This window comes from Phyllostomus discolor, chromosome 8 (assembly GCF_004126475.2).
Source record: "Phyllostomus discolor isolate MPI-MPIP mPhyDis1 chromosome 8, mPhyDis1.pri.v3, whole genome shotgun sequence".
Classification (NCBI taxonomy): Eukaryota; Metazoa; Chordata; class Mammalia; order Chiroptera; family Phyllostomidae; genus Phyllostomus; species Phyllostomus discolor.
Window position 1 is genome coordinate 19,763,139 of NC_040910.2, and position 22,329 is coordinate 19,785,467.

Sequence of the window (22,329 nt, forward strand, 5' to 3'; positions counted from 1 at the left end):
GTTGTTCTTCCCACACATGACCGATGAACTTGACATTATTCCCTTTAATAACAGTAAGAGAGAGAAGTGCATTTGTACTTTACATCAGTGATAAACTCACTATGCAGAATCAAGGGTCTTAGTGTGTATGTGACTAGGTGTTCCAGGTGCATCTAATAACCTTGGCCTCTCTCTCCCTTGGATGTTCTGTTTGCAAACTAGATGTAATTTATTTTAGCCGAGATGAGTGAATAGCATTTATTAATGTTGATAAAAGGGTCTTAAAGTATTGAGGGAAAGGGACATCAAATCATAATTTACCCAGATCTTATTCACTGAACACTCTTTACTTTTTCTTTTATTTAAAGAATGGGAGTTCCCACATTTTTAAATCAGGATGAATGTGGTAGGATTAATTTGGGTTTTAAAAAAATATTTAGTTTTTCCTCAAAATCTTACTGCAGTTTGGGTTGTTTCCACGACTCCTCCTCAGGACTGCTCTGGCCCCCACTCCTAACCGACTTCAGCGTGTTTTTTCAGGGAGGGTCGTATTTGCTGGCACAGGCCGAAGGGCTCTGCAGAGCTCTAAATGTCTCACGAAACAGAAGTCAGGCATGAGGGAGGCTGCCAGCTTCATGCCACAAAGAGGTGGGAGATTAAATGTGGTTTTCTTAATACCTTCATTTCTGATTTAAAATTCAAGGGTGATTCCAGAATGCAAAGGCTGTAGACGACTAAGGGATTTTTCAAAGAGGCAACTTAGCTGTCAATCCTCTCATGTTTTAAAGAACTCTGTTGTTTTTTGACTTGTGTGTGGGATATAATTCGAAGGGAAGTCACTTAAGGGCAAGGTGATTAAAACCCACCCAAGGCTTCCCTGAGTCAGGAGACGCTCTCACCCTCAGACTGCCAGCCAAGCTTGGGATAACGCAAATGTAACCCTAACCCTAACCCTTCCCAGCCCGGAGCCAGGCCCAGCCGTCTCTCGGTCACCCTCGAGCTGCCGGGTCATCCTCAGTCCGAATATCTGGCGAGCCTGGCCACCCTCCCCCTTGTTTACATTACTGACTGTTGGCTTCAGCTCGCCACACCCTGCAAACTGAACTGGGAGCTTCCTTCGGCAGGAACACCCTGACAGTCCCCGGGGCCAGTTGACACCCCTCCCTAAAGCGCTCCCCGTGAAGGCCGGAGCCACCTCGTGTCCCGGGCTGGCTGTGAGCACACACGGGCTGTGTTGTGGGTGCTGTGCAGCCTCTGGCGCCACACAGGCCCAGGGCCGACCCTAGAGTCTTGGGTGGAGGGTGGAGGGTGGAGACGAGGCCAGGAGGCAGCGCCAAGCGAGAGAGGTTTAGGAATGTGGCAGAAATATGCTAGTGAATGCATAAGTGCACAGGTAACCGTATGTGGCTGAGCCTGAGGCATAATGTTCTGAGCTCATTTTTAGCTCAAGATGGGACTGAGCATTAATGTTGAATGCCCCCGTGTTGCAGGTACTGGACAGGGCAGAATTCAACCAAGCGAGACCATGCATTTCAAGTGCTTAGCCCAGTGGCTGGCACATAGAAAGTCAGTCAGTCATTGCTATGATCATTTTGTCTGTTGTTTCCATTGAATCCTCACAGCAACGTAAGATAGTCCTCCTTGTACAAGTGAGAAACCGAGGCTTCCACGGGTTAGATAGACCAGGTCTAGTGTCCCACGACGGATTGGCCGCGGAGGAAGGCGGATGTGAACCCAGGTTTGTCTGACCCCAGAGCAGTCCCTTATGCTGTGCCTGGAGGAAGGAAGGAAGGGCAGAGGTTCTCAAAACTCTCAAAAGTTCTCAGGGGACCTCGCAGCCTTTTCATCACCTCCGCTGTCACAGAGCACTGGTGTGAGTGTCACCCTGATCCCCCCCGCGATCTTATCAGCAGGCGGAAAAATATGGGCGGAAAGAGGCCTTTTCTGCTCTGCGCTCTCAGCTGACAGGCCAGCTCAAGGTTAATTTGTGTTCAGGATCCCTCTTGCCCTTCGCCACAAATCTTTTACCTGGCATGTTTGTTCATCTTGCCTGAAACTCATGCTTAAAACTGGCAGAGGAAAAAGGTAGACCCAGAAATGAAAGAACTGGTATGCGCTCTCTGTCTAGCCTAGTGTTATTCTTGTGCCCCGAGAGGAGGCTGGAGCAGAAGCCAGGTGGGCAGTGGGAGGGCCCCCCGCCGGGCTGGTGAGCCCTTCCCTGGGACGGGACAGTGATACCCCGTCACCATCTCACTGTCAGGGATACAGGGCTGGAAGGTGGTAGAAATGTTCTCCTCTCTCTGGGGGCAGATTGAATTGTTTCCTCTGATGTCTTATCACCTCATTCCTCCCTTTTTCTGTTTGCTTTGCCCCTGGAAGCGGGGTGGGGGGGTGGCAGCAGAGGAGCCCCAGAATCTTCCCTTTGTCTGTGGGTGGGAACTCCTGCTGTTTCAAGGCCATGTGAGCGGAATTAGATGGGATGAAGGGGTCCTGCCCGGAGGAATGTGAGAGTCTGAAGGATCGTGCTGTTTGCGGTTGGGACGGCACCGGCCACAGCCAGGTCATAATGAGAGTCACTTGGCTCAGCCAACAGCACTGTGCCCAGCGATGTTTGATAAATGCTCTCTGACGATGATGAGAACGCATACTAATTATAGGGTTGGTTCGCCTCTCGTTTTGACCTCCCTACCACTGTGAAGTTACAGTAATCCCACTTAATGAACATAAATCCCATTTTGAAATGGAACTAAGAACTGTATACACGGCATTTAAATCAAATACTGTCTTTTCATCACCATTCTCTTGAAATCTAAACATTTTTAGCTCTTTACATAAGTGAAGGAGATTAATCCTTGCTCAGTTACAGTTTTGCACATGTCGAAGTGAAATATCCACCAAGATTCCTTAGCGTGACCTGCTCTCACGCTTCAGACAGAAAACGGCTGTTATTTCCAGCAGTTTTGCACAGGCTGCGTGTATGGTCTCGTAAAAGGTACGGCCTCACTCTGCCCCTGTCCATGTATAGTGCACTGTGAGGCTCGTTCAGGAGGGATCAGCATCCCTCCCCCAGCTTTCTCAGTTCAGAAGCCAGTCTCTGATTGGGGCTTAGCTGAGCCAGAGGTTCTGTCTGCCCCTTAGCAAGACTCAAAATGGTAAAAATCACTTCTGGGTGCCAGAGGTAGGGGGAATAATGCAGGTCTATCAATGGCTGTTTTCCATCCACTGGAAGAAGGAAATACAGTCAGTCATAAGGACCAGATCAAAACTAGGCCGTGCATGTGCACTGTCGTGATCTTTCTATCTTCAGGGAATTGGTGTAGGTACTTCAGTTTGTGGATCTTTAGATCTTTGCAGATACTTCCACCTCTGTGGTTTGGAACATCATTTCCTATTTTTTAAGAGGCTTAAAAACCATATTATTTTTATGGGCAGCCAACATCGCCCCGGGGTGGACGAGAGAAGGCTTTATGAAGAATAATAGAAGGTGGTAAGCGGCAACGGGAGGCTGTCTACTTGACTAGTCGTCTTAGGCCCTACTTCGCATAAATTGTTTTTGTTGGGAGACTCCGTGGACGGAGAAGTGTTTTGGCCATCGGGTTGGCCCAGTTTTCTGCCCATGTGGGGAAGGCATGACCTGCTCGCTCTCTGATGTGGAAGAGAACTTTCTCTTCGCCGCCATGCCCACCTGCTTAGCGGTTTGGCTGCATTCCTACCTCGGAACTCTCAGCTCTGTCCTACACGCGGAGGAATATTTGTGTGTTTGATTACTTTCAGTTTAATGTTTTGTAAGAGTAATGCATGTTCATCGTAGACATTTTAGAAAATAAAAGTAAGCAGCAGAAGGAAATAATTACCACTGGAACCCTATCCCTAGTGGAGGTGGGGCCTTTTTCTGTGTATAATTGTGCATGGGGGCTGGCGGGTCGTCAGCACTTTAAAAATAAAGTGACAGGAATGGGATTTATTTGCTCCGGTGTTACCTGATTTCTTTCATAGGAGGATCTCTTGACACTGATCTTTCTGTTAGGCCATGTCCCTTTTTCTCTTTCTGCTGGAGAACCAGAGGGTACTCACCTCAGCATACAATGGTCCCTCCCTGTAAAGTTAATATATGTGAAGGGGACCTGACCACAGAGAGATCTGCATTAGGCTTTACCCAGTCTAAACATTTTATATCCCAAGTACTAAACACTAATAAGATTTTTTCACTTACGACTTAAGGGCCATGTTATGACGACTGGTCAGTCTCTCTTCTCTTCTCCCAAGCAGTGGCCACCCTTCCGGGTCCTAACGTGCAGAACACGGTACTAGAACGGCCCTTCCTTGGTCTCCCTTCAGTGGCCTCGCCGAGGATCCCAGCTCTCTGGTTGGAGAGGGATTGCTCACGCCCACGCGAGTGACGGGGCTCCTCTCTATCTGTTTTGTTTCTTTGGCGTTTCTGCTTTTACAAACCAAACTACTAGACGCGATGGTTTCCTTTCCTGTCTTTCTTAGGTCCCCACTTTTACTAGTTTGAATTTAGCACTGAACTCCTATTTGCTTACAGGAATTCTAAGAGGAAATGTAAAATCATGGTACATTGTAATCGTAAGTTTGTTTTTTTTTCTCTCTACCCCCTTTTCCCTGCTTGTCTTTTTAGGTACAGAAATTAAAAACATTTAGTGGTGATGTGTCCAAGCTGTCACTGGCGGACTCCTTTCTGCACTGCTTAATTCAGGTGCCAAAGTAAGGACCACGGGTCGTTGTTCTTTACAGACTGAGGCTTTTCAACCAGTGACATCAGAGCTTATCATTTGATTTTTGCTTTTCAGCTATTCGCTTCGGATTGAAGCCATGGTGCTAAAAAAAGAGTTTTTACCCTCTTGTTCGTCTCTGTACAAGGATATAACAGTTCTAAGAACTGCTATAAAAGGTAGGTGAATTCACGATGCTCCACGTGATTGGTTTTTTATTCATGTGGGTAGCAGTTTATTTTTAAAAACTATTCAATTGAAATCAGAAATGCAAAGTCCCATCTCTGATGCACCCTAAAAAGGGAAATGAGATCATTACTAAGGATGGCATTTAAGGTTTGTTTACATTTACTGTTCCCCAATTAGTTAAGTATTGACTAACCAATCGATCAATTAATTAGCATAGTATCCTCCCAAAGAGAAGATTTCTTTCATCTCAAGCTTTGGAATGAGCCTTGCCGTGTGCGGCTCATTCTTGTTCCTCTCGAAGGTTCGCTTCCTGTGTGTGTGGGCAGGTGTCTGTGCGGAGACACGCCCTTGGACCAGCTGCGTCTCTCCTCTGTTGGTGTTTAGGGCCCTGCTCTCCCAGCAGAGCCCCTTTCCTCCTGACCTCTCCTGGGCAGCCAGTGTGACTCTCCAGGGTTGCTAGTGCGCCCGATCCCACCCACCTCCCCTCCAGACTCTTAACACCTGGTGGGCTCACTACGTGTGGGAGGGGTGAGGTGGCCATTTCCACTTCTTTGAACAACTTGCTAAATGTTTTGGCTGACCCAGCTTGGGCAGGCTGCTCAGAGTTGCTCTAATGTCTCAGCTCACGGGGTGGGAGCTGGGCTTTCTGCCATCTGTGACCCTGAGCATGCAGGTCCGGGGCAGGTGCGGTTGCCTCCTTGTCTTCTCTGGGGCAGCCTCTGGCCCTCCCCGACCCTCACACTCACTCCCCAGCGTGCAGCAGCACCACCCGCATTTCCTCTCAGTCGTTTTCTGGATTTCTAGCGATTATGCAGAACTGTCCGCTCCTGTTTGGGTTTTCCCGTTCAGTTGCTCCAGCCTGTGTTGAGATCAAGTTTTTCTCTTCAGCCTGTTACAGTTTTCTTCATTTTAGAAGGGAGACTGAGAATTTAGAACCTTTCTTCTTTCAGTCTAGAGGTCCTTTAAAATTTCTTTCTAGACCCAGGCTTTTGCAGCAACCTCAGAGGGGTGGTTCCTCCTGTCCCAGCGGAGATGGAAGAACATGTTTTGATAGGGAGCGGGCAGACTTGTGTACGCGGCACAGACGTGTCTTATCTGGTTACCCTTCAGAAACTGGCCTCCCTAGATAACACGGTGTAGGCAGTGATCCAAACGTAACTTTTTGAAAGTAATACCAGACTTCGGGGAGAAAATGAACTTAAAAATATGTAATAGGTGACATTTTATATATTATCTATATATACTGCATTTTAATCATCAAACTGTTTCAGCCTTCCAGATACATTAACAGTTTTTGATAATTAATTGTGCATTTAATAATTATTTGTGTAGGTGTAAATATAAGAGATTCTGTAATTAATTAAGGAGGTAATTTACTAATATATTACAATGATGAGTTTCTTTTTCATCCTTTGAGCCAATCCAAATGAAATGCGTAGTTTTAAATAAAATAGGAAGATTCTCTGGGTGCCTGGCCCCTAAGGGTTGGTGCTGTGCAGCTTATTTACATGTCATACCAGCCTGTTTATTTTTTATCTCCTCCGAGCTCATTGACTACGCAAAATGTTTCTCACTAGTAGTTTGCGTATGCCATACATGTAGTCAAAGGCTAGTGAATATAAAGGAAAAAAAAGAAGTAACTGCTGAGAGAAAACTTATTCCCATAATACAGTGTACTGCTTTTTGTAAGGCTTCCTGCATTTTCCACTACTTGAGTAATTTTGTAATTGAAGTATTTTGTGATATTCAGGTGTTGCACATATTTGATTCCCAGTTAAACACCAGGGTGTGGACTGGCAGTAACAAATGCTGCATTAGGAGACACCGTAGATGTGCTGCTCTATTTGGAGTTCTCAGTCTTTGAATGCAGTTCAGGGTCAGAGCTTGCTTCAGACACCCTTGAACTTGGATGTGGTAGCTGGTTTGCTGTCTTTTCTGCATTTAAGCTGAAGGCTTCTCTAAGGTCCTGTGGCGTGTTCTTTTTGACAGAGCTAATGTCTTGTGAGGAGCTGCATTCCATATTACACTTGGTGCTACAGGCGGGAAATATCATGAATGCAGTAAGTAAAACTAAAAATAATTAAAATGTTGTGTTTCCAACTTTATTGGTCTGTCTAAAGATATATGTGTATTTTTTCCTTCTGATTTGTCTTTTTTAGGGAGGATATGCTGGCAACGCAGTAGGATTTAAACTGTCTTCTTTGCTCAAATTGGCTGACACAAAGGCCAACAAACCTGGCATGAACCTTCTGCACTTCGTTGCACAGGTATGGGAGTGATTAACTCAGAGAGAGAAGGTGTGTGAACCCCCATGTGGGCTGCGCAGCTATTCCAAGGCAGAAGGTGGCTATTCCAAGGCAGAAGGTGGCCTCGGAATTAGGAAAGGGCGTGGTGGGCTCCAGGAAGGTTCTTTGTGCAGCTGCACTGTTTGCAAATTGGGGAGCTGAGCTGCATGCCTCAGGCTAGAGGACTGGAGGGGAGTGGGGTGGTGGGGGGAGTGAGGGGGAGGGTTGGTGAAGACAGATCATGCAGGATTCAGATCCATGAGCTAGGGAATTTGAATTTCAGGCTTTAGCAGTGCGGAGCCAACCAGAGTGTGTGTGCAGCGTGGTATGAGTAGGGTTTTTGTTTTTGTTTTTATGAAAACAAGGCCATGAGGAGGGTGCGTTGGACTGGAGAGAGAACTAGAAATCGGGGTTCCCCTTGGTGGCCGTTGGCACTAATGCGTTGGTGAGAGCTGAGAGTCAGAGTAACGGCCGCAGGGACGGCAAGTAGAGGCCTGGGCGTTGAAGCGTTTCTGATGCTGAATTGACTAGATATTTGCCCAGTTGTGTGTAACGAGTGAGTCAGGGCCGTGAAAAAGATCGCTTCTCCCCTTTTCCCTCATGAAGCGTGGGTGAGCGTGCCTCGCGGGGAGCCCAGGGTGTGGGCTCTTGAGCCCCACCCATCACGTCCCTTTTCGACGGGGGTCTGTGTGATGCCCAAGGAGCCAGTCACAGAGTGAAAAATCGGCCACGGACAGTTATTTCTTTGTTGTGAAATGATCTCAAGTGACAAATTGTTCTGGTTTGTTTTTCCTTCGTTGGACCGCTGCGTTGTTTTGACAGCGAATACAAAGACTGGAGCTTTAGTCTGGGGAGGAAGCCGCGTTACGTGCTGGTTTCCGGGGGGAGCTTCAGAGCAGGGCAGAACCGAGGGGTTCTGACTAGTCATTTGCTATCTGGACTTCCTCACCCAAGGCATTTATTTAATCTGCAGATCCTGAATCTCTTCCTCTAGTGATGGGGCAGTGATACTGCGAAACCAGGGAACTGAGAGGGCTAACAGATAATCCCATCGAGTGCTTATTAGCTTGGTGTTCAGCGTATATTACATTCTCCATAAATCAATATGTTCAATTATTACTGTAGTCTTCAGAAGATGGAGGCCATGAGGACCTCAGGACTAATGCAAAAGTTAATTTTCAGGACATTAAAATCAGAAAATATGTTCCCCCTCCCACGTGCCTTGCAGGGAGTCTTCCGGCAGCCCTTTTAGACTTGTGTATCCAGGTGTGCTCTGGGTGACTTGGTCCCTGCCCTTGTGGGGAAGTTTCCAGGCTTGCTAATTGGTCCCTTCATACCTGCCTTCCTCATGCCCCGTGAACAAGTAGAGAATCCAGAATCTCCCTGGCTTGCGCACCTTCTCATTAAACTCAGCTCGCAAACTGGTTTAACAACTGCAGGTATCTCGGTCGTTGTAAGGCACGCTCGTAGGTATGGGTGGTATTTAAGCAGGATGTATTGGATTCTCTGGGAAACAATGGGCGCTGCTAAGCCACCAGCTCCTTCCACTGAGTTTTCAGGCACATTCCTTGTATTTCGTGTCAGAATCAGTTGCTCTTGGAAGTTAAATGTATCTGGAGAGTCATGACTTTCTGGTAAGTCTTACTAAGAATATCAGAGTTCCTGGTTCAGGGAGTTGTTTTGAAAGTATCAAGCATAAGAATGGGAATGTTGATTTTAAGGTTCCTTTAAGCCCTGAGAAAATTATTTCCTTCCAGTGCTATCTGTATAATAAGAGAAAATTCTGGTTTTGTTCCAGGAAGCCCAAAAGAATGATGATGGTCTTCTCCACTTTTCTGAAAAATTACATCATGTTCAGGAGGCTGCTAGGTAAGCTAGGAAGACTGAAAGTGAATTGTGAAGGTTTAAGGGTTTTCTTCTTTATCTACCTTTTTATGAAAACTGATGACTATTTTATAGCATCTGGATTCAAGTGTGAAACTTAAAAAGTGTGTCTTGTTGAACTTTCAGACCTTACTTTCATTTAGTGACAGAGGTGTGTGTGTAAACCTTTGGAAATTAATCCTTATTTTAGCCTAAAAAAGACCTTTTACCGTCTCTTCCAATGAATATCATCAGTGTAAAAAAAATATGGATTAAGAACTTCAGATCCCTCCACACCCAAAAGATAGAGCTCAAACAACACAGCCTGTTACCTCGGGAGCCGGTGCATCATCAGTCCCACCTGCAGGACCGTCCCTCCGTGTTTGCTTCCTTGTAGAATCTGACATGGTCCATTTATTTTCTATCACATTAGAAGTTGGAAGGGTACCAAGGGCTGTGAAGGGATTTTGTTTTAAGTTAGTCACTCAGCTTTACAGAGAAAGTATCCACCGAGCATAAAGCTATACTTGCAACACTTTGATTTGCTTGGATCCTACTACAGGTGTGTATTTTAATGTCTCTGTAATCTGTGGCTGCGTCCCATCTCGAGTTCTGTGTTTTTAAATTTGCAATACACATCCCTGCATCAAAGCAGTAAACATGCAAAAAAACTAGCTTTTCAGGGGAGAACAGAGTTCTGAGTTGTGTTGTTTGCTGATTTCCACGGTGCTACCGAGGCTGATTTTGAGCTGCTGATGTGGCGTTACTAAAGCAGAGTTGGGAAGAGGTGCCTGTGCTTGCAGTCACCTCCTGTGATCTGGCTTCCGCACACCACCAGCCTAGTTCATGGGCTTCGGTGCAATCGAGTTTATTGCATATACTTAATTATCCGAGTGACTGTGTCCAGTTAGGACACAAACCACATGCATAAGCACGTGAACCACCGCTTGTCAGGCCAAGCCCTGTCATTGGCCGGTGTCTCAGTGTTATGGCTATGAACACAGGTCACGTGTGTTTCCCAGAGTGAGGTTATCAGTCTGAAGGTGTGAACAGTTCATAGTTCATGTTTACAGATCACCAGATTATCCCCCCAAGAGAATGAGCACCTTCCTTAATAAGATAAAAGCTGTTTTGGTTTTAAATTACTACAAGAAATTTATGTGGGAATATTTTTTTCCTCTGACTGGTATAGGAGTGTTACCAAGAGACAGAAATAGAGAAATAACCATTACATTTTTGAACTGACATTTCTGGACAGAGTTAGATGGGGAAGTTTAGTGAGCTATGTATTGTCTTAGGAAAAATCCTGGTTGGTGATGTCAGTTTATTTGAATGGAAGGCGAAGCACCAACAGATCGTAGGCAGGTGTCAGCGACCATTGAAGGTGGAAGATTTATTGCATAAAGAAAAGTTAAAATTGACAATGGCAGCCTGAACGCATCCTAATATATGAATTTGCCGATTGACTTCCCCCTGGATCTGGGGGGCTCATCTATTCACTTTTCTGGGTGACAAAAACATCATTTGTGCTCTACTGATGTGGATTTGGCATACATAACAACGGCCTTTGCAGAACTGTTAGTTTTCTCATAAATACAGTGCTCACTCTGGCCGTCAGTGGCGAGCGACGGGACGTCAGCTCAGTATCTCCATGTTACCCTTCACGTCAGGATTATCAACAACGTGGCCTGCCTTGCTGTTCGAGAGTTAGCGCTTTTGTGTTTGTGTCTAGTGGCTACAGGACAGTGTATCTGAGTCCCCTGGTTTTCAGTTTGTAATGCTTCTTGCATAAAGGTGATCAGACGAGGCCCACGGTTTGGGTTGCCGGCGAGGACACAGGGACACGCAGCCTGTTCTCGGACCGGTGTGTGTCTCTAGGACGGCCTCTCCTCTGAGAAACAGCCCAGGAGGAAACGCTGACCACAGGCGTGGGTCAGTGTAGCCGCAGTGGCTCCCCCTCCCCCCTTGTGTTTGGTTTTATTCTCCCCCCCACCCCCACCCCCGGTTTCTTTAATGTCTTAACTTAGTAGAACACAGTGGGACCCTGGTAACTGCTTTTGCATTCAAACCGACATATGACAGCCAGTTTGTGTGTGGATGTTCTTTACATTCGATACTACTTTATATTACGTTCAGGCGCATCTCCCCTTTGCCTTGTAAGGTTGACGGGTGGTTAGACTTGTTTGACGGACCCACGTGGCCCATGGCTTCCCTGTTGCCAACGGCCCGCTGTCCCCTTTCTTCTTCCAGATTATCTCTGGATAACACGGAGGCAGAGCTGCAATCGCTCTTTGTCAGGACGAGATCTCTGAAGGAAAACATCCGGCGGGACGACGAACTCTGTCAGCAGATGCAAGATTTCCTTCAGGTCTGTGGGTGACTCAAGTCCCTTCATTTCGTCTTGCAGCAGCTCCTCCGAGCCTGGTTACATTTGCATGGGCGTGTTTGGGGAAGCAGCAGGTTCCCATTCATATTTTTCCCACCAGTCAGTGGAAGGAACTCCATATTTCAGTGCCCGATCTCTGCTGGATTCACAACAGGCACTGAATGTGGTCTAAACGAACTAAGGTGTTCGTTAGGGAGTGGGCCTCCGTTTGTCCCCTTCCGATGTTCACGATCACGATCGCGCCGTGCTGTAGTGGACCGGTGTCAGTGTGTGGTGACTACTTAACCCTGGCGTCGCGCGTTGTGGTTCTGAACCGTGGCTTAGGCGTTCCCGTCTCCCCATCAATCTTGTGGACGACAGGACAAAGCTCCACAGCAATCGTAAAGACACCTGAGAACCTGGGCTGTTGTTCCTTCGCTTGTGTTTGTTGGAGACACAAGCCGAGTTTTGGCATGTTTTCTGGTGAGAGCAGAAGAACACGATAGCCGTGCCCATCACCACCCAGAATGCCTCAGCCCAGCAGGGCGTGGCAGGAGCTGCCCCGAATAACAACACAGAACCGCAGAGTGGACATGTTTGTGACAGCTCCCTGTGACTCACTGATCACATAGTCTGACATACCTCTTCTGTCTTCCTCGTTAAAAAAAAAGAAGTGGCACCTTTTTGTGCTTTCTGTCCTCGGGGAGGTGGCGTGCCACCTTCAATGTCAGTGCTCGGAGGTGAGCGGTGTGGGGGGCTGTCCTTGGCCCCAGGAAGGAGCCCCGTGCTCCCCAGGCCCTTGCAACCAAAGCCTTTGCTCGTTGACTCGTAATTAGGCTACAGCTATTATGAGCTTCAGCTTCCATCAGTAAGCACTGAATTTTGTCTGGCTCTGTTGGGCTTTTATTTTTATTAGTAAACATGTGTTCTATGCTTTCTTCTACATATAACCAGTCTCTGACTTTCCCCTTAAAGGGCACAGATTTTTCTCAAAGTGCAGCAACGCCAGCACACAGGCACCTAGCAGTAGGTGGGAAAATGCTGAGTGGTGAGCACGTGCACACAAATGAAGCAAGTCCAGAAAGTCGGGGGTTCCAGATGCCTTGAGCCCCCATTCTCACGTTAAAGATTAGTGTCATGTGCTGAGCGGCCGAGCAGAAAGGTTCACGATGAAAAGCAGCTGTGTCTCAGCTGCACCCCTAGGCCGCTCTTCACAGGCACCCCCGTTTTAACGCTCGGCACTTCTTTCTGGCGGGCATTTTTATCTCTGTAAGTAAAAACATCCACCCTGCCATGTAGTTTTCTTCTTCAAGTTCTATGTCTTTAAATAGGAGAGATACAACTTTTAAAAAATCGTTTTTAATTCTCATCTGAGGATATGTTTTCATTGATTTTTAGCGAGAGAGCAAAGAGGGGCAGAGAGAGAGAGAGAGATCCATGTGAGAGAGAAATATCAATTACTTGCCTCCCTTACGTGCCCGGGCCAGGATCAAAGTCACACCTTTTCTGGACTCTGGCCTGAGAGACGGGGCTTCAGTTAACTGAGCGGCCTGGCCAGGGCAAGATACAGTGTTTGAAGGTGGATCAGGGTCAGGCCGGGAAGGGCTCTGAATGCCAGTGTGAAAACTGTGCACTTCGTGCCCTAAGCTGTGGGGAACTGCTACAGGGTTTTGAGCACAAAAACGACAGATCTCTTTCAGTCTTTTGACCGCGTGGGCGAGAAACGCCAAGGAAAGTGGTCTGGACCTTGGGTCTGTGGCAGGCAACTTAGACATGGAAAGCTGAATTTGCTGCCGCACCTGCTCACCTGTTGTCGTTGGTGTGCTGCCCGTGTTGTTGGCCCTGTCGTGACATTATTCAGAAAACAACTTCTGATGAGTGACTCTGAGCGCGGTGACTCGTCGGGTCCACACTCGGGGGTTCCACGTTCCCGAGTCCCAAGGGTGACTGCTGAGCCCCGAGGGTGACCGCGGTGCCTTTAAGTCACTCCTCCCCCTCGTCCCCGCAGCCCCCTCGGACTCGAACAATGAGACACACGAGGTGGAGTAAACGCCTGTGTACTTTCTTGTCAAGAGTCCTGTTTTTCTGCAGTTGAGCTGTTCTTGGCCGGACTCCATCCTTCCTTCTGTGGAAGAATGACAGGCAGCGATCTGGCCTTTCATTAATGCCCTTCTCTCCATAAAGGAAAACACGACGTGAACGCACACACCGCCCTGGGCCACTGACTCAGATGGTTACTTTCTCTGGTATTTGGTTTCCCAAATAGTTTTGGTTCCTGCAACCTCTTGAGTATGTTTGGTGTAAGAAGAGGGCTTTTAAGGGAGAGAGTGGGAGGCGACGCATCTTCTCGGCTCTCTCCTCAGGCTCTGTAGCTCTCCAAGCATGTCGAGCAGCGGTTCGACTCCTTGAGGGAGGGCAGCCTGTAGCTTCACCGTTGCCTAGGCCTGTCCCCCGACTCAAAGGCAGCTTCTCAAATATAAGCCTTCTTTAAAACATGATGTGTGTGATCTCATAAAGCGGTACACTCCATACCTTCCTGTGTTGTATAAGCTCGGTGAGCAGCGGGAGACTTCAGCGGGGTGCCCGTATGCAGGGCCCGTGGGGCCGTGGCCCCTCGAACCACGACGCTGCCGCCTCCTTTCAGCTCAGCATCGGCTGTCCCTGAAGGGCCGGCAGGGAAGCGTGTGCGTGCCCCCCGACCCTGGTAGATCCCATCCTGAGAGGGCTGGCGTGCACTGGAGGAAAGCAAGCTGCTTCCACTTTGTGGCTGAGGCAGTACCCGAACCTGTAGGGGCCGTGGAGACTTTGTCCTAGAAGAATCAGGAGACGGTGAAGAAGTAAAGAGGACAGATTTGCGTAGGGCACTGATTCCTAACCGTGGGTACCTCTCAGAATTTCCTGGGGAGGTTTAGTAAGATACTAAGGATGAGTCCATCTCAGACGGAGCTACTGAAAGGCATGAACTGTAGACAGAGTGCCCCTGCTGACTTAGATAAGCAGCTGGATAAGGAGCCCGGTTGGGGCCTCCGGGCATGAGGCCTTCAGTCCTGCTCCTTCAAGATTAAATCTGACCTCCCTGTGAACCGAACACCTCATCAATAGAGCAGGTGACTTCTGGGATCCTAGAGTTAGCCCTTGGCCGGAGTAGGACCCAATTTCACCTAGGTCACTTGTCCCTTGTCAGTGACGTTAGAGGTGAGCACTCTGTGAGTGGCGCCCTGCAGGCCAGGGCCCGGCCGTGCCTCCTGGTGCTCCCAGGCCCCACACACGAGTTCACCTGGCTTCCCCACAGGTTTGGTTTGGTCTGAACTGCTTTATTTTCCTATTGGTTCTGAGCGCACCGGACTTGCAATAAACCTCCCCTTTTCAGAGACCTGAAATGGAGACCTGAAACTGAGCCCAGGAGCATGCCTGCCGGACCGCTCACCTCCGCGTGTGCTTGTTTGTTTGCTCTCCCACAGTTCTCTCTGGAAAAGCTGTCCGAGCTGGGACGCTGCAAACAAGAGCTCCAGGAGGAGGCCCACACCCTCATAGACTTTTTCTGCGAAGACAAAGAAACCATGAAACTGGATGAATGCCTTCAGATATTTCGAGACTTTTGTATCAGATTCAGCAAAGCGGTCAAGGTACGGCAGGTGGCATCTCTGTATTTTCTGGGTTGTTGGATTTTTAATTTCTTTTTTTTTCTTCCAGACCCAGCCCTCTGCCCATGGCAGAAAGATGGTGGAACTCCACCATTTCTGGGGTTTGGGGCACGTCAGGCCCAGGCAGGGTCGCCAGGCCCTGGGCTGGGATTGGGGGGAAGTGGCTGTGCCATCCCTGCCCACCACGACTCTGAGGCTCACCCCAACCCTCACTTCAGTGCCCTAAAAGCATTTTGTTAGTCAGGTTTATTTATGATGGCAGTCACAATATTAAAAAGTCTCTGTGAAGCTCCTCCCTGGGAGAAAATCCCTCCTCCAGGAGACCTTTGCTGCAGTGGGAGGGGCAGAAGGCCCCTCTCAGTGCTTGGAGCACTGCAGCCATCACCAGGGGTTGCCAGCATGGGAACCCTCTTGTGCTCGGCCACAGCGGACTTGGGGATTCTCAGATGTCCGGGGTGCGTGTGCCGTTGGTGGTCTGAATACAACCATCAGTTCCAATAATCTCTGAGTTCATTGCAGAAGCCAGAAAACTCTCGGGGTTGCTTGGTTTTACAAATAAGACTTTCATTTCAATTAAAAACAAAACCACTCCCCTCCCTTCATTTCTGGTGCTGAAAAGGAGCCTCATTCTTGGGCATCATTTCTGCCTCTGTATTTCAGGAGCAGAGTTGTCCATAACCAGATTTCTTTGAGGGACTGGTCAAGTTCCTCTCCACCCCTAAGTGAGTAGGCCAGAGTCCCTCGAGTTCTTAATTCTTCCTTCCTCTGTGCAGCTAAGAGACGGAGGTTCAGCCTGTGGCCACGTTTACTGTCCCTTGTCCAAGCAGTGAGCTCAGCAGGGGAAGGCGGTGGTGGGCGGGAGATGCCAAATTGGCTCCGGCCAGGATTCTATAGGCTCTCGAGGCCACCTGTGTGATGCTGTCAGCCCTGCTGCCCCGAGAGCCAAGAGCTGCCCCGCCCACCCCGAACAGGCAGCCAGCCAGAGCCAGGGCCTCACAGAAACTTGGACAGGAATGGCCACCGTTTGAGGATATTGATTTTCAAGTAAAAAGTGCTACCCAATAACAGATTCGGGTTGTACTTCCATGACACAAGTTCATTTCAAGTGCGTGGCCAGCGGTAACGTGTACTTCGTTGAGTGCACTTGTTCTGGTTCCGTGTTACTGGTGGAGGGCTGGCTGCGGGCAGCAGGGTGGAAGGTAGAAGGATTTGCAAGGCAAATCCTCTTCTCCGGTTGTGGGGAGGGCATGGGGCCACCCCGGCCTTTCTGGTGGGTTTTGTTATTGTTGTTGTTTTTTACCAGGGAGTAGTCAGAACAGAGATTTGAATGGCCTTTCTTAATATCTTGGGTGTACATTTATACATCCACATCCTTATTATGTAGAAGGCGCTGCACAGGGGCACACATGTGTGCATGTATGTGTGTGTGTATATTGCCGTATCCTGGCACGAACCAGGTCGGGTTTCCTCAGAGTTGAGGTCACAGGCACATGCAGAGTCACAGCCCACACTGAGGGCACAGTGCCTTGGCTACAAAGCTGGGAGTTGGGCCCAGGGGTCCGATGACACCCCTAGACAGACTTTTGGGTTCAGGCGTAGTGGGCTCCTCTGGTCATCCCCACAAAGCTCCGGGAGGACCTAGCCTCCCCCCACGTGCACGTGTAAGCACACACAGTCTCTCTCAGTGACGCCCATGGCCCAGCCCTCTCCTGCACACATGTGTGTGTCTTACTGAGGTCTTGGAGTAGGTGGCTCTGCAGTTGCACACAGGTCCCCTGTGTCTGATGCATCTTTGTGCTTTTTCTCCACTGCTCGTTCAGGACAACCACAACCGGCAGGTGCAGGAGCTGAGGCAGCTGCGGCGGAAGGAGCAGGAGCAGAAGCGGCGTTCCTGGGCGGCTGGGGAGCTCATGGGATTCAGCCGGAGCAGCAGCGAGAATGACGTGGAGCTGCTGTTCAAGAAGGATGCAGAGGACCTGCCCTCCTTCCTGCACCGCAGGCCTGTCAGCCCCTCCCACCGGCCCTCCAGCACCCGCCGCTCCCGCCTCTCCCTGGGCACCACCGCTGACCGGGAGCTGCTGACGTTCCTGGAGAGCTCTGTGGGCAGCCCCGAGGACCCCAACAAGTTCAATAGCTTGCCCTGGAACAGCCCCCGGCAGGCCCGGCCCACGGTGGCCTGGATGGAGTCTAGGGATCCAAGGGACCAGGACTCCAAATGCACACACAGGCCTCCGGCCTCGGAGGGCCGGGCAGGAGCCCCTGACCCACCCTCAGCTGTGTGTGGCCAGCTCCTCGTCCCCCAGGTTGAGGAGCCTGCTCCGGTTTTGCTTCGACCTCGGCGCAGCAGACTCAGCGTGCCCCAAAAGAGGAACAGTGAGCCTGTGGGCCTGGCGTCTCTCTGGTCCCCTCCACTGTCGCCTCTGACTCTGGAAATTAAGGAGCATGAGCTGGTGACTGGGCTGGCCCAGTTTGAGGTTCAGGTTCCCAAGGACCCAGAGGAGACACCCCAGCAGAACCTGTCCGACTTCAGCCCAGTGGAACCGGTGTCTTCAGAGGATGGGGCCCTGCAGCCCCTCGACACCGGTGCTGGGGCTGGCGCTGGTGACGGCAGCCTGATGTTTGCGGACGCGGGGGCCCAGGGTGGTCTCAGTCCAGCCCTGGAGGGTGACGGGCCTGTCCCTGAGGAGCCCAGCATCAATCCAGAGAACAAAGACCCTGGGCCTCTGTCCTGCATCTCTGATATCACCGATTGCTCGCTGACCTTGGACTGCTCGGAGGAAACCAACTCCAGACCCGGCGGTGGGGAGGCAGGGGAGAGGGGCGAGGAGGATGGCTCTGTGTCCTCCGGGGTAGGGGAGACAAGTGGTAGCCAAGTGTCCTCTAACCCCGTCTCCAGCCCCCCTGAGGAGACCCCTGCTCTCGCCTCTGCTAAGAGTGGGCCCGGTGGCAAGGGTGGTCTTTCCAGAGACAGATCCTATAAAGGGAAGGATGGGGTGGCAATAAAGAGGAACTCCCTCAAAGAGGCGTCCCAGGGAGCGCCCAAGCCCGGGACTGCCCCACGAGGCCAGGGGGCGGTGCCCAAGCCCGTGCGCACCCTGACGTCCTCGGAGAGTGAGAGCATGCGCAAAGTCGTGCACATCTCCAAGGCCAGCAGGGGCTCCTCGGGCTGGAAGCAGCCCCCTCGGGAGCCGCCCAGCAGCAGCGGCACAGACGCGCCGTGGTCCCGCCGGAACTCTGTGAAGGGTACCTCGGACACGTCGCCCAAGAGGTCCTCGAAGGGGCCTGGGGAGGTGACCGAGGAGCAGAAGCCGCTGCCGCGAGCGAGGCTGGGCTCCGGCAGCACCCGGCCGGGGAAGGAGCCCACCCCGCAGCCCAGGGGCTCCCTCAAGAAGCCCAGCGCCAAGCCCCTCCGGAACGTCCCCCGGCAGAAGTCCGAAGAAAACAAGATCTGCCGCTCCAGCTCCCCGGGCCCCGAGAGCCCGGAAGAAGAGCCCAAGCCCCCTCTGCCCACGCCTGGCGCGCCCCACGTGCCGAGCTTTGCCCGAAACACAGTGGCCTCCTCGTCTCGGTGCATAAAAACAGACTCCCTCCCTGTGAACAAGGCCCCCGGCCTCACTCGGGCAGTGTCGCACCGGCAGCTGAGGGTGAAGAGCGGCTCCGACGACGCGGGCTCCAAGGAGAGTGGCACCTTGCGGCGAGCCAGCAGCACCCGGGCCAGCAGCACCCGGGCCTCCAGGAAGTGCCCCGAGTCTCCCGAGGGTCCCAGTGCCAACACCGAGTCCCCTCTGAAGGGCAGAGGGGCTGGGGAGAGGGCCTCCTTCAGACAGAAAGACTCCAGCCGGACCACACTGGGGAAAATCCTCAATCCCTTGTGGAAGTGACACGTGCCTGCGCCCTCTCCTCTCGGGGTGTCCACGAGGACTGGCTGCTGTGGGAGGCCAGCACCCCATGCCTCCGTTCCACAGCGCGTGAATCACTGGTGCCACCTGCTAACGCTCATGTCGTTGGCCATACCACCTTCCAGTGGACTGCAGCCTGCTGTCAAGTCCCCGGTCTCGGTGCCCCGTCTTGGAACGCCTTCCTCCGCACACACGCCTCAGGCTGTGCACGCGCACCCTCTCCCCCAGACAAAGGCCCCGTGAAAGACTGGGGCGTGTAAGGTGACATTCTTATGTAATGAGCAAAAAAGGAATTTTGGCCAGTTTTTATAGATCAAAGGCTTATTTTTTAATATAAAAATTCAGTGTTTTAGTTGGTTCCTTTTGCAGAGCGAATGCCTCCTGGAGGGGAAGAAGGCAGAAGAGAGACCCCTTTGTATGAAGATGTTTTTATCTTCCTGTGCACCCCGGCCTCAGGGTTCCACCTGCCCACCCGCCGTCCATTGCTGGCAACTGGACTTCCCCACAAGCCCTTGGTGTTCTGGGGTTGGCACCACGTCCTGGAAGACTCTGCCTTGCTCACCTCTGCCTGCGTGACTCTGGGTGAGGGTTTGTGTGTGAGCGGGAGGGAAAGTGAGACCTCTGGACAGAGCCTGGTGCTCCTGCGAGCCCCGGGGGCTGTGGGACGTGCACTCAAGGGCCCACATGGCTGCAGGGCCAGCCTTCCTGCAGGCAGGTGGCAGCCCCGGGGAGAATGCCGGACCTTTCAGAATTGAGAAGACATCGAGGGCTGTTCAGCCGGTCACACCTTTCCCGTTCCTTGTTTTCCTGTCCGTGTATTATCTGTTGTACAACCGATGAAAGCTGCTATGACTTGTGGTCGCTGCAGGTGCAGGTGAGGATGAACCTGCCTGTCTCCCAGTCCTCTTCGCCGGCTCCCGGCCGTTCCCCCTTTTTGGACATGACCTGGATGCTGGGGGCTCTCCGTCTGTCTGAACCGCGATCCTTTTAAATGTGGGCATCTGTTCTTTGGTGCAGTGGTTTTGAAATCTGGAGAAAAACCAAATCAAGTTTTTAAAAACAGACTAGAAAAATGAAATTACTTTCAGAAGAATTTATATCATCAGGAAAAATGAGGCTTAGGGAAAAAGGCCTCGTTCAAAAGAAAGGGGGAAATGTGTACTTTTTCTACCCAGGGCCCACTTCACAACTTCTCCCTGAGACTAGTAGGGAAGTGGGGGGGGGGGGGGAGTGACTGGAGCTTTTTGGGTTTCTACTCTTGGTCACTTGTTAGTGTAAACCGCATTTCAGATCCAACGGTGGTAGGTGGGTTTGGGCATATTACACTCTTTCCTGTACGACTTTGCCTTCCAACCAAATTAACTGGAAACTCAACTTGGGCGAGTCAGCTAAACTGAAAGGGTAAACTTTATGGTTGAAGAAGAAGGCACCTGACCACACAGCCTCTTGTAAAAATAGCCCCAGTGGGTGTTTCCAGGGCTCTGCCGAGATGGGTGATGGGAACCCCGGGCTGTGTTCCACCATGCAGGCGCCAGCATCCAGAACATAGGGCCCATGGGGGGATGGGGGATGGATAGAAGAGAGAAAAAGCTCGTGGCTCTGTGGGTAATGAGAGTCAGGACTCCTAGGTGAGACCCAAAGGGCCAGGATTCGAGTCCCTGTTCCACCGCTGATACTATGTGACTTGGGCAGGCCACTCCCTCTCTCTGAGCCTGTTGCCCCGCCTGCAGAGGTCCGGGCATGGGCTCCTGACGGGTCTCCAGGGGTCCTAGCTCCAACAGTCCGAGTCATCGTAAACAACCAAGCACCCCTCCCTGCCCTCAGAAGCAGCCCCCAGCACCTCCACAGCAGGGGACTCGCTCAAGGCCTGGTCAGAAGAAAGCACCTCCAGAACAAGTTGTTGCTCTGAAATCTAATAACCTGGGAAGTGGTGTTTTGTTTTGCTTAGCCCTGTGGACAACTTCTGTATTTGCATCTGTGCGAGCAGGTGATCATTCTATTACCTTTTATCGGTAGTAAGCTTGGAAAAATAATTTAAGTATATACTGGAGAAATGTAAATAAGTTTCTATATAAAATTGTTTAAGATGAACTGAATGTATTTAAAGGTCCATTTATACGTTCTTTTACGTAACACGTAGTTGAATAAAGCTCCTGTTTATGGGATTGTGTTTTATCCTGGACTTTTGTGGGTGACATCTGGCAGGAGAGGAAGACGGTGGGGGCGGGGGGAAGGTAGGAGAGGGTTGGCCTACCACAGTCTTGTTCTCAAAAGGTTCAGGAGGCAAAACTAGGCCGTCGGTGTGTCTCGGTAGCCCAGAACCTGCACTTCACCGAGGGCCTTGCGCCAGGCCTGTGGGAACGCAGGCAGGCACGCATCTGACGTGCAGGCCCTCGGTGGAATGTTCGGCGCCTCGTACACACTCACATGACTCCGCGCTGGGGGCCGAGCTTTGTGTAATCTCCACGGGGCCGGCAAGTCTGGATCTGCCGCCGCGTGTCCTCATGCGTTTTGGCTCAGGACACTATTGGGAAATCGCAGCGCACCTCGGAGCTGCCTGAGGAATGAGCAGAGGGAGGAAGGTGGGGTTTTGTTTCCAGTGCAGGGTTGATGCCTCTTTGAAAAGAAAGGTGGGGTGGTGAGTAAGACCCACCTCATACCTTGAGGTTTCATATCAGGTTTTAGTCCTGGCTACTCTCCTGCTTTATCTGGCAATGGGTTAGGCTAAGAGGAATTAGACCTGGGACAGGCACCAGTGGACGACGGTGCAGATGACGCCCTTGTGAGTCGCTGCTGGCCTCGTGACACTGAGAGCCTGGTTGTGCCTGCTAAGACCTTCTGTGTTCACAGCGGGTCTCAAGTAGTTCTCTTCACCTCTTGTGAAACGGCTTTCACAAGGACCCTGTTTGCCAGTCCTCCACCCAAAGATACGTGTGGAGTTTAAAGGGACCAGTTTCCTATTGTGCATTCCAGATTCTGAATGTTCGTGTGTGATGGTGAGAGGCTGTGGAATAAGGTCGGCAGAATCCTTAACCCAACCTCCTGAGGTGTACAGGTTGCCAACTCCCACCTCTGTGGGTGTGGAATCCCTCCATCTCCCCTCTGGCAATGATGCCATTTTGCAATTTCAGAGTTTTCTATGGAAACTTAAGCTTTATTCTGAATTCTTCATGATCGCCTTGCTTCGTGCTTCAGCCCTGCCAAAAAGATTTTTGTTGTTTGGTATGCATCCCCAAACACATACAGGCATGAGGCATGAGTGAGGGACATCGCATCTGGTCCGTGAGCACTTCCTTACACTGTGCCCCGAGCACAAACGAGGCGGGAGACAGTGGGTCTGCGAGTCACGCCGCTCGGCTCCGGGCGGGTGAC

General features: G+C 50.8%; 1 protein-coding gene across 3 annotated transcripts in view; it reads left to right on the forward strand.

Annotated features, from left to right (window-relative positions):
- The window catches only part of FHDC1 (FH2 domain containing 1), a 37,978-nt gene extending 16,856 nt beyond the window's left edge, over positions 1-21,122 (forward strand). For all 3 annotated transcript variants that reach the window (XM_036031914.1, XM_028522059.2, XM_036031913.1), the window contains exons 5-12: positions 4,619-4,704; positions 4,791-4,891; positions 6,891-6,961; positions 7,061-7,168; positions 8,985-9,055; positions 11,300-11,417; positions 14,876-15,040; positions 16,879-21,122. In XM_036031914.1, the coding sequence (XP_035887807.1) occupies positions 4,619-4,704; positions 4,791-4,891; positions 6,891-6,961; positions 7,061-7,168; positions 8,985-9,055; positions 11,300-11,417; positions 14,876-15,040; positions 16,879-18,939 (2,781 nt within the window). In that variant the 3' untranslated portion in view covers positions 18,940-21,122. The remainder of the gene's footprint in view (positions 1-4,618; positions 4,705-4,790; positions 4,892-6,890; positions 6,962-7,060; positions 7,169-8,984; positions 9,056-11,299; positions 11,418-14,875; positions 15,041-16,878) is intronic.
- Positions 21,123-22,329: the final 1,207 nt, after the last annotated feature.